We start from the raw sequence: 12,374 nt of genomic DNA, 5'->3' as shown, positions 1-12,374 counted from the left end.
GAAAAGCTAAACAAATTACTCAGCATTGCAAACTAGTGCCACTGAGCTTCTAACCTAGTGTAACTTCAGAGTTGGCATGAAGCTTATATACATTACTTTGAAAAGTATAAAAGAAGTTTAGTATTCAAAGACATCCTAAAATGAATGCATATGGGAGATAGATTCTTCTTTTCAACCTTTAAAATATTTTATTTATTTATTTGGGCAAGAGAAAGAGGCAGAGAATGGGTGCACGAGGGCCTCTAGCCACTGCAAATGAATCCCAGATGCATGGGTACTGGGTAATCAAACCTGGGTCCTTAGGCTTCATAGGCAAGTACCTTAGCCCCTAAACTATATCTCCAGCCCCTTATTTTCAACATTTTGATGGTGTTGCCATCATACACAACCATTTTCATTTTCACTTTTATCACACTATTGAATAAATCACATAAGATAGTATTTTATTATGAATAGAAGTGTTTTTTAACCTAATAGTCAGTTAGTTTAAGTGTTCTTAGCATGTTTAAAATAGACTAAACTAAGCTATGAGGGTCAGCTGAGATGTGTTAAAAGAATTTTCAACTTAAATGATGAGTTAATTGGAGCATAATCCTATCATCAATCATCGAACAACTATAATAACCTCCTAATTTATTAACTTTAACATTTTTAATGTTATGTTATATAGCTTATGTATTTCTGCTTTTTTGGACTTTAAAAATCAGGTCATATCTGTATTTGTTGAATGAGTAAAAATTCTTACCCAGTAAACATTTAAGGTATAGGAAGGTAGCAGAGGATGAAATCCAACCATCCTTGCCTTGCCTCATTTTAAACAAGTGGTTTCTTAAAATACCATTCTATACATTGCCCAAAGTGATTCTGTTGGAAAATGAATTAGAAAATACCTTTTAAAAGCCAGGCGTGGTGGTGCACGCCTTTAATCCCAGAACTCGGGAGGCAGAAGTAGGAGGATTGCCGTGAGTTCAAGGCCACCCTGAGACTCCATAGTGAATTCCAGGTCAGTCTGGGCCAGAGTGAGACCCTACCTCGAAAACCAAAACAAAACAAAACAGAAAATACCTTTTAAAATGCGCTAATTTTGTTGTTTCTCTCTCTCTCCCTCCTGCCTTCTCTCCACAGTGACTATTTTGAGCCCAGCAGAAAGAGGTAAGTAGATGTTATAAACTGTATGGGTCAGGAATGTATCCTTTCATTCTAAAAGGAAATTACATATGGCTTTAAGATTATAAATTACCAGGATTTATGGTGTGAAGACACAAAGATAACCATACTATTTTTCCTGGGACCCTAAGCTCTTTCTTGGTTCATTGCTATTGCCCTAGTTACCCAGCCTTTCTCACCCATTCCCATTTTAGGATATGGAATAAAGACCCCACAGTCCTTCACTATCACAGTTTTCATATATGTATTGTCTTCCTTCCCATACCTCATGTCATCTTAGTTCAATCTGCAATTTTCTAGTTATTATATTTTCCATTTAAAAAAGTATAGGCTAAGCATGAACTTCAAGCAATTAGCTTGATATAATTTTATCTGTAGTAGCCAGGACATTTATAGAGTCATTTTATATCTTACTTTTAATTCTCATTTAATGGGATCTATTAATATAACTAATTAACCTATCTAGCATTGACAATGCATTGTTTGAATGTTACACGTCACTATTGCTCATTGAACAGAGCCATAGAACTGGGAAACAATAGATAGTGTGGGTTCTAGTATCTGGGGTGCTGGCTTGGTGGGCAAAGTGCTTGCTACACCAATATGAGGGCCTGAGTTCAGATTCCCAGTATCGATGCAAGGACCAAGCATGGTGGTATTATAGGCCAGTGAGGTGATTTGATTTAGTTGTCCCCCATAAACTCATTATTTGAGTGCTTGGTTCCCAGATAATGTTGATTTGAGAAGTAGAGCCTTGCTGGAGAAGGTGTGTTGTTGGAAGTGTGCTTATGGGTGTTATAGCCAGCTCCCTCTTACTAAAATCTGGCTTACTCTCCTGCTGCTGTTTGCCACCTGCTGTGGCAAGGTGGTGTTGTCCAACTTCTGCTCTACCATCTTTCCCCTGCCATCATGAAGCTTCCTATCGAGACTTTAAGCTAAAATACTTTCCTCCCATAAGCTGCTTTTGGTCAGGTGCTTTGTTCCAGCAATGAGAATGTAACTACAACAGCCTATAATCCTAGGCTAGGGAAGTGGAGACAGGAGGATCCCTAGGGCTTGCTGGCTGGTGAGTTTAGCCAAATTAGTAAACTCTTAAGTTCAAACACTTTGTTTCAAATAATAAGCTGGAGAACAAAAGAGGAAGACACTCAACATCGATCATCTCTGGCCTCTAAAAACACATGCACGCATGTGCACACACCTGCAAATACATATACACACATACATGGATCATTGACTGACTTCAATAGGGATCTGTTCCTACTTAATGAAGTATTTTATCCCCACTCCTACTTTATTTTCACATGGAATAGAAATAACAATATATAATTCATGGATTTGTAAAAACAAGTTATTAATTACACATAAAGCAGTGAGGAGAAAGATCAACAAAGCACATACAGGTAACACAATAGATGTTTTTATCATTATAGTATTAGAGCAAGTCTTCATTTGTGTTTTCTTTTTTTTTTAATTTTTATTTATTTATTTATTTGAGAGTGACACAGAGAGAAGGACAGATAGAGGGAGAGAGAGAGAATGGGCGCGCCAGGGCTTCCAGCCTCTGCAAACGAACTCCAGACGCGTGCGCCCCCTTGTGCATCTGGCTAACGTGGGACCTGGGGAACTGAGCCTCGAACCGGGGTCCTTAGGCTTCACAGGCAAGCGTTTAACCGCTAAGCCATCTCTCCAGCCCTTGAGTTTTCTTATATATGGTCCTTAATGTCAGAAATAATTCTTTGTGTGTAAATATTAACCAATTATAAGTAAATATTTTCCATTACAAGCTTCAAGAGAAAGTGAATAGGGACTAAGATAATGCATTACTATACACAGGTATAATGACAGCATTCTTCATAGTATTAGAAGACACAGCTTATTATGCTGGGTACCCTGCTAAGTATTATGTATACTTTATATCCTTCAGTATCTACGTTAACACAATGATATAGGTATTCTTATGTCTGCTTTATGCAGAAGGAAACCATACAGAGGTGAAGTAATTTATCCTAGTTCATTTAACTAGTGAATGTTAGGATTCAACCCAAAATGTCTAACGTCAAAGCCTATGTTCTTAAGCAACCTAGCATTTCAATTTTACTTTTCAATCTATAATGCCTTAGTGAGCTTAGCTGAGCTCCTTACCCAGAAAGTTGATGCTTAATTGCTTTCTTCCAATGTTCAGATACCATATCTTCATTTTTGCATGCTGTCAAAGAACTTAACTATAGCAGTGTAAAGTGTCATTTATAGGCCCAAATTGGTTCAGCCCTTGTTAGTAGCATCCACCTAGCTATGAGACTTTGACTTCTTTTGGAAATTTTGTACAAAAGACATGATTTATTGTCTTTTCTGAATCTAAGACCATGATTCTAGAGGTCTTTCTTCCTGTTAAATTCTTAAATTCATCTACACAGTAAAGAGTGAGATTAGATTTTACTTGTTCATTCTGCAATAGGACAAAGGGACAAAACACAGGACTTAGGGGACAGAAGAATTAGATTGGATCTAGCTCTGTCAGTTGCTAGCTCTGTGTCCTTTAGAAAGGAACTCAACTTCTCTGAACCTCAACTTATATAAAAATGATGTTACTTTGACATCTTATGGATTTATAGTAAGATAGTCAAAAGTATGCAGCAATAATCTATAAATTATAAATGTTAACATCTCTGTTGTTACTCTTTTATGTGTCAATATTCTTGAAGATGGTAGAGTCTATAAACTAAAATAGGATTTAATTGTAACCTGAAAGTCAAGAATTCACTTTGTAAAGAGCTTTTGAACATTAGATCATTTTATTAAAAGCTGCTGTAAAATTCCTTTTCCAGACAGTATCAGGCATCCAATTATATGGCATCAATCTGTAAGTCTTGCCTAGAAATGGACCAATAGGCTAATGACTATCTGAGGCCCTCACTGACCCTGTGAGTATGTGACTTGTTTCAAGCTACATTATACCCTTAAGTAGAATAAAATAAGGGATATGACTGCCTGCCAGAAGTACAGTTTAGTACAGACAAATAAAATGTAAATCAAAGAAATTAGATTCTCAAATATCATGACTTTTTAAAGAAAACTATAGTTAAACATACTACAGAACATTTACCATTTCTTAACTATTCCACAGCTCCTGTACAAGATTGAATCATCCCCCTTCCCCATATTCATGGACACTTGGAATTTGTGAATACATCCTTATTTGGAAACAGGATCATTGTGTGTAAGCAGATTAAGATGACATCAGATAAGATTAGACTAAACCCAGCCCAGTAACTGGTGATGTAAAGGAAATTTGGATATATAGAGAAAAAACAGGCAGAGATTGGAGTTATGGTGCTACAAGGGAACACGAAGGATTGTCTGTGGGCTGGTTTGAATTAAATGTCCCCAAGGTCGCATGAGTTTGTGGAGTAGATGTGTCACTGGAGGTAGGCCTGCTAGCTCACTCTTGCTACTTACTCCCTACTGATATGTGACAATGTGAGCCAGCTTCTTGCCCCTGTTGTACTTTCCTTGTGAGAACAAAAAGAGGAGATATCATTTTTTAAAATAATTTTTCCATGTTTTAAATTTATTTTTATTTATTTAAGAGAAAGAGGCAGGTAGAGAGAGGGGGAATAAGTGTTCCAGGGCCTCTAACCACTGCAAAGGAACTCCAGACGCAGGTGCCACCTTGTGCATCTGGCTTACATGGGTACTGGGGAATTAACCCTGGGTCCTTATGCTTTCCAGGCAACCTCCTTAACTGCTGAGCCATCTCTCCAGCCCGAGATATATTTAATTTGGAAAAAAAACCACAAAAACTAAAATACATTATGAATTAGTAAGTTTTCTCTTTGCTATGACAAAATACCTGACAAAAGCAACCTAAGGAAGAGAGGGTTTATTTCAGCCCACATTTTATGGGGAACGATTTTCATTGAGGTGAAGAAGGCATGGTAGTGAAAAACCTAACAAGACTGTTCATATTGTATCCATGGTAAGGAAACAGAGAGGAGAGATGAATTCTATTTCTCATCAGGATTTCTCCCTTTTTCCTTTTTATTTAGTCTGGACTTATAGTCCATGGGATAGTAACATTCCCATTTAGGCTAAGTTTTACCTCCTCTCTGAGAACACCATCACAGACACACCTCTTGCTGTGATTCTAAATCAAATTAAGATGACAACAACTACAATCTATGTTCATAAACATACACATTGTGTTAGTTTGGTATTGTGTCCCAACTATTAATACATAAGGACTGGGAACACTTTTGGACTTACAGATGCTAAGTTTGGGGCTGTGGGTACAATCCAGTGGGTGAACACTTACCTGGCATATGCCTGTTCCTTGGTGTGATCTGAGCATAGAAAAAAATAAAGAGACAGACAGAAAGAGAGAGAGAGAGAGAGAGAGCAGAGAGAAAAACGAAGGATTGGAAAGTGAGAGGAGAGAGAAGGGGTAGAAAAGCTAGTTTATGACAATAAAAATGAAGCCCCTGAACTGTAGAGATGGCTTAGCAGTTAAGGCACTTGCCTGTGAAGCCTAAGAGCCCAGGTTCTATTCCCCAGTACCCAGTAAGCCAGATGCACAAGGTGGCACATGTGTCTGGAGTTTGCAGTAGCTGAAGGTCCTGGTGCGCCCATGCTCTCTCTCTACCTCCCTCCCTCCCTTCCTCCCTCCCTCTCTCTCTCTCTCTAAAATAAATAAATAAAATTTAAAAATGAGGCCTCACTTTGCATAATAGCTGGTAAATTTATGATATTACCCCTCAAGAATTGCTATAGCTTGCAAATATAACCAGCTTCTTAAAAGATTTATACACATCAATGAGCAGTAGATAACCTAGTAAATTATTTGGGCAAATTGGCATACTTAGGATAAAGCTCTAACTTTTTAAGTTGCTATTAATGAGAAAGCCATGCCTTTAATGCTATTGCCACCAGAATTTTACTCCATCTCCATCAGAGATACTTCTAGGGGTTAACTGGATAACCCCTGAAAACAAAAACAACTGAGAAAAACTTGAACGTTAGGAGTGGCTACACTATGGAAACAACTCAAGAGCAATTATTACATTCTGGCTGGGCGTGGTGGCGCACGCCTTTAATCCCAGCACTCGGGAGGCAGAGGTAGGAGGATCGCCGAGAGTTCAAGGCCACCCTGAGACTACATAGTGAATTCCAGGTCAGCCTGAGCCAGAGTGAGACCCTACCTCGAAAACAAAAAAAAAAAAAAAACAAAAACAAACAAACAAAAAAAAATTATTACATTCTCATATGTCCTTAGAACCTTGGGCACAACCCATCGGCCTCTTACCTCATTCTCTCTCTTCCTTCAAACCTCAGACACAGTGTGGCTCTTTGTTAGTTTATAAGGCAGTGCAAGTAAAGTAAGGCAGCATATTCAACACTTCATTGTCAAGTGTTCCACACAGCAGGAAATGCGACTGCCTGGCTGACAAGTTTCTCCCTTATCATAATCTGGGGGTTTCTATCTTGAGTCAAAAATGGGAATTTTACTGAGGACTCTCAATTGCTAGATCTATAACTGCTGTTCCTAGTTGAATTATAGTATGTAATTGCAAGGTACTCCACTCTCCCCATTTTCCCTCACCACAAACACAAATGCTTTTAGTCATCAATTGATATGAAAGCTATTACAAACATAATCTCTTTTTAAACTAAAGAGTTTCCAACAATAGCTTTGAAAGAAAATAGGTGTGCTAGATAATTGCCACAGTAACAGTCTTAGCTTTTATGTGTGTGAAAATATGTAGCAAAACTGCTTTACTTTCCCTTTTCCCACTTAGGTGCTTGGCTTGCTATATTCAGAACAGTGTGTCTGCAGGATTCATTCTTATTCATATAAGCATCTTGTATAGACAAGCATCTCTCACTCACATACACAGTCACTCATTTCCCACAAGCCCCTGGGAGCAACAGCTTGAAAAGGTTGTCCAAGGATGTTGCTAATAACAGCTTCATGCTACTTATACTATGTAACTTGAGATTCAATAATTAAAAAATAATTTATTTGTGTGTTTATATGTGAGTATGAATGCATGTGCCACATCACACATGTGGAGGAGGTTAGAGGACAACTTCAAGGTTTCTATGCTCCACCTTCTTTGAAACAGGGTCTATTGCCACTGCAAATGAAAGTCAGACTAGCTGGTCCATGATCTTCAGATTCTCCTAGCCCAACTTCCCTGTATTTTAGGCATTGCTATCAATTGGGATCACCGATAAGTGTACAACTTTGTATCCAGCTTTATGTAGGTGCTAGGGAATTGAACCTGGTTTGTAGGCTTTGAAGCCAAGCCCCTTCAACCACTGAAGCATCTCCCCAGATTCCATTTATTTTTATCAAGGTGTTTCTGAGTCACTATCTTAGGAAAAAAGTCAAATAGTCATCCTAATTCCTTAAGCTATTCCCATAGTGGACTATTTACATTACAACATAGTGACTAAACACAGAACAACTGCATGCTTAGTTGAAAATTTTCTTTGGCATTTGGTCATGTTCCATATGGATGATTTCTGTTCCTCTTGAAAACCTTTGCATCTTGTGAAAGGAAAGAAAAAAAGGCCCTTGAAAGGCTTTGCGTTTTCATGTGGTAATCTTAACTCCAGCAGCTTCTGATGCTTCAGGACTATAATTGCTGCCAGATAAGCAAAGGGCTTCACTGTGCCTGTTTCCTTAAAAAAAGATGTTTTTCTATTTAATTTCAATGTCAATGAGTAGTGACAGCTCAGGGTTACAGATCATAAGCTGCTTGATTTCTCTAGTGATTTGAAAATTCACTGGAGCATTATATTAAAAAGAGATTCTATGTCCCTGCAGTTTATAAGGATGGCTATTCTAGGTACAAAATTAATTATAAAGAAACATGCTAGCCGAGTGTAATTGCTCACACCTGCAATCTCAGCACTCAGGAGGCTAAGGCAGGAGCATTGTCATGAGCAGGAGCATGTCAAGGCCAGCATGGGCTACATAATATGATCCAGGCCAGCCTGAGCTATAGTGTGAGACACTTGACTGAAAAAAATCCAAAGACAAAAAAATATATTGCATGTTTTTATATTTTTAAAATTTTATTTATTTGAGAGAACGAGGCAAAGAGAGGGAAACCGAGAGAGAGAGAAAGGATGGACATACCAGGGCTTCCAGACACTGCAAACGAGCTCCAGATACATGCACCACCTTATGCATCTGGCTTACATGGGTCCTAGGGAATCAGTCTGTGTCCTTTGACTTTGCAGGCAAGCACCTTAACCACTAAGCCATCTCCAGCCCTGCTGCATGTTTTTAAGGCAGAAAATCAGCAGACTTTCAGGTATTTGAAACCAGATGAAATAATTGCCTCCCAGGGATTTGGGAGAGGGAATTCTTTGAAATGAAAGGTTAGGCAACCAAAGAGCTTATAAAGTACTGTTTCTCCTGGTTTTGCTATACCTCAGAATTATCTAGAGGAGTTGCTAAATTTTTGGACTCCAATTCAAATTAATGATCCATAATCTTTGGAAATGGAAGTGCCCATTCTAATAACCTGCCTGGGTGATTCTAATGTATGGTGCTATTTGAGAATTGTTGCTGTAAGGAAAAGAGCTCTGGACCAGGAGTGAAGAAACTTGGATTCTGCTTTCATTGCTTCTGTATCTTCCATGGGTGATCCTGATCAAATCACTTACCTTCCCTGAGCCTCAATAAAATGAGAAGGCTGAGCTATATAATCTCTATGGTCCTCCACAACTCTAAGATTGTTATGAAATCTGTAGTGTAGTCCCATTATATAAATCTATTGGATAACTAGTTTTGTTATTTAGACTCAAGATCTCTCACTTTTTACCTGTTTAAAAGTATCCATAACTTACTTAAAAGATTGGAATACGGGAATGAGACCCAACTGTTTCCAGTTTCATAATAAAACTTTTAATGTATACAAGGACTTGGACTAAGTTTAAACAACCCCATTTTTCATCTCAGTCATTGGAATAAATGATATGGTTAATGCCCCTCCAATTACTATCAGGTTGTAAGTATTCAGCCATTCAGGTGTCCCAAACTAGTTAATTCCATTACCCTTGTTGTAACTGTGGGGAAAACAAGTACTCTCATTTATTAATAAGAATGTAGGGGCTGGAAAGATGGCTTAGTGGTTAAATGCTTGCCTGTGAAGCCTAAGGACCCTGGTTTGAGGCTTGATTCCCCAGGACCCATGTTAGCCAGATGCACAAGGGGGCGCATGCATCTGGAGTTTGTTTGCAGTGGCTGGAGGCCCTGGCATGCCCATTCTCCCCACCCCCACCCTCTGCCTCTTTCTCTGTCTGCTGCTCTCAAATAAATAAATAAACAAAAAAATTTTTTAAAAAGTAATGTAAATCAGCCAGGCTTGGTGATACACACCTTTAATCCCAACACTCAGTTGACAGAGGTAGGAGGATCACCATGAGTTTGAGGCCATCCTGAGACTACATAGTGAATTCCAGGTCAGCCTGGGCTAGCATGAGACCCTACCTCCAAAAAAAAAAAAAAAAAAAAAAACCTGTTAATCAGATACAATTTTCTTTTTTTAAGAAAATATTTTTATTTATTTATTAGAGACAGAGAGAGTAAGAAAGAGAAAGATAGTAAGAATGGTCACGCCAGGGCTCCCACCCAGCCACTGCAAACATACTCCAGGCACATGTGCCACCATGTGCATCTGGCTTACATGGGACCAGGAGAATTAAACCTAGGTCCTTAGGCTTTGCAGACAAGTACCTTAGCCGCTAAACCATCTCTCCAGCCCAAGATACAAGTTTTCTTAATGGCAATGTGGCAATAGCTATCAAAAGTCATAACTTTTGGCCTGGTACTTCCACTTCAGGGAATTGATGCTACAGATGTTTATTATACATCTGCTGAAAACACATGTACAAATTGTTTATTGAAGTATTATGTGCATTAGCAAGCAAAGGGGAAAATTAAGTTGATATCAAATCTGGGTTAATGTATTATACTACATTCATGTAGTGGATCCCATGCAACTTTTTAAGAGAATGAGAGAGCTTACTTTCTCTGAGTTGTAGTACATGAAATAATCTCCAACTTAAAGTAAGCAAAAATGAAGTATTGTGGAAAATACTGTGTAGAGACTACTTCTGTTTATGAGGAAAAGCACAATTTTTGGTCGGTTTTATAAATACAAAACCTGAACTCATAGCCTCTGGCATTGGTTTCCTCAGAAGAGAGCTGAATGAGACTGTTTTCACTGTATTCTTGTCTGTGCCTTCAAAGTTTGAACCTTTTTGTACCTTGTGAATAAATTAGTTTAAAAATACAATTAAATTTTCATATATTATAAAAATCATGTTGTTGGATACAATTATTTAAAATCTGGAATGATACATGCCCTTAGAATCAGGAGGTGGAAAGTTAAGGGAATGTGTAGCTATTTATCTTTTACTGCGTATTGCTTAAATTTTAACATGAGAGTCCATGATTTTGTAAATAAAATGCATAAAAATGTCTTTACTGTGTGGTTGAGAGCACTGGGGTAAAAGTTCAAAGCATTTTTTTCAATTCAGCTATAAACGTATGAGAAGCTCAGCCTCGTTAACTTGGTCTTGAGTCACATCAGTCCCTTGAGTCTTTTTGATGGACTGAAGTAATAAGACCATGCCATTCAAGGACTCAGGATGAAACATTTAAGTTACTTTCCATCATGTAACCACCTCTGTGGAGAAGACCAGGAGTCCCCATATCAGCAGAGCTGTCTAATAGGTAAAATGTATGACAAGAAAGGCAGTAAAGAGTCACAGGTACCATCTGTTTCAAAGGTTCAGCTCACACGTCCAAACTGTGTGTTTTATAGGGCTACTGAAGAGAACTTTGTATTTGAGTCAGAAGTCCCGGGTTTAATGTCTGTCTAAATAGACTGTATAACTTTGGTTAACCAGTTACCCTTGATATATGTCCTATAATATTTTTCTCATATTGACGAAATACCATGAAATAACATATATGAAAACTTTTACAACTTTAAAGTACTATGGAAATTACATTACTGTTACTGTTTAGCACCCACAGTGGCAGAAATAACCATTGGTTAAAGTATCTTCTCCAATATTGTCATAAAAGGATATTTCCAAACTTTTAGTCACAGAATCACATGGCAACTTTAAAAAAAATAATTTTTCTGCACATGGGGGGGCCATACCTGAGTCTTTTGTTGCTGAAAACAAATGACAGATTCATGTACCACTTTTGGGGTCTGGCTTTACATGGGTGATTGGAGAATTAAACCTGAGCTAGCAGCATGGCAACTTTTAAAGGCTACAACTAGCAAAAAGTCTCTGGTTCAAAATTTGGTGTTCTAATTTCTTTCAGTCACTGAATGGGAAAATGGTTGCAGTTAACATTTCATAATAATAGGAAATAATGGGAAAATAAGATATACATTTGTCATTGAGTTTTGTCTTTTCAACTCAAAAATGGTCAAAATCCTAAATACTTTTTTTTTTAATTTCAGTTATCTACCTCATTCTCTACCATGCCATCTTTGTGTTTTTTGCATGGACTTACTGGAAGTCTATCTTTACACTCCCACAACAGCCAAACCAGAAGGTAAGAATATTGGTTACATATAGCTGAGAACAACAGTACAGATTCCAGTAAAGCAAGAAGATGACAAAAAGGAGCAAATAACCTTCCAATAAAAGAAAGCCAGGGTGTTTTATTAATTTTTGAGATAGAGTCTCACTACGTTGCTCAAGCTGGAGTATCTGAGACTACAGTTGCATACTACCATGCCCAACTAAGGATAAACTTAAAGGATTAACTCAAGTAAATTAAATGTAGGAGAATCCATTTGGAGTCTGAGCCCTTATATAGCTTGGTCCTACAAAACTGTATTTAGTACCGAGCAAGACCTTGGAAGACAGCTCTGAGAAAAATATAATAGTTAATTTCAATCATTTGATAATTTTAAGCTGCGTTGTCTTGAATCTGTGTATTTCATACACTATTTGGATGAGCTCAGGATAGTTATTTTTTATCACTTCAGAAATGTATCATCTCTAACTACTGTAAACAAAGTTGGATTAGAAATAGAAAAAAAAAAAAAAACGAAACAGGAGAAACATTACCAAGCTTACTGACACAGAAAAAATACTGGTCCAAATTGTCTCTTTCATGGAGTTAGACTGACGCATAAAAAAAATAAACATAGAGAACAATG

The 12,374-nt window shown here is 37.7% G+C and overlaps 1 protein-coding gene across 1 annotated transcript in view; it reads left to right on the top strand.

Moving 5' to 3' along the window:
• The window catches only part of Zdhhc15 (zinc finger DHHC-type palmitoyltransferase 15), an 85,160-nt gene that overhangs the window by 11,846 nt on the left and 60,940 nt on the right, over positions 1–12,374 (top strand). The window contains exons 2-3 of the mRNA XM_004666984.2: positions 1,126–1,152; positions 11,667–11,761. Coding sequence (XP_004667041.1) covers positions 1,126–1,152; positions 11,667–11,761 — 122 coding nt within the window. The remainder of the gene's footprint in view (positions 1–1,125; positions 1,153–11,666; positions 11,762–12,374) is intronic.

The sequence above is a fragment of the Jaculus jaculus genome, chromosome X, assembly GCF_020740685.1.
Source record: "Jaculus jaculus isolate mJacJac1 chromosome X, mJacJac1.mat.Y.cur, whole genome shotgun sequence".
NCBI classification, from domain to species: Eukaryota; Metazoa; Chordata; class Mammalia; order Rodentia; family Dipodidae; genus Jaculus; species Jaculus jaculus.
Note: the sequence above shows the minus strand (reverse complement) of the source record. Positions and strands in the feature narration are given on the sequence as shown.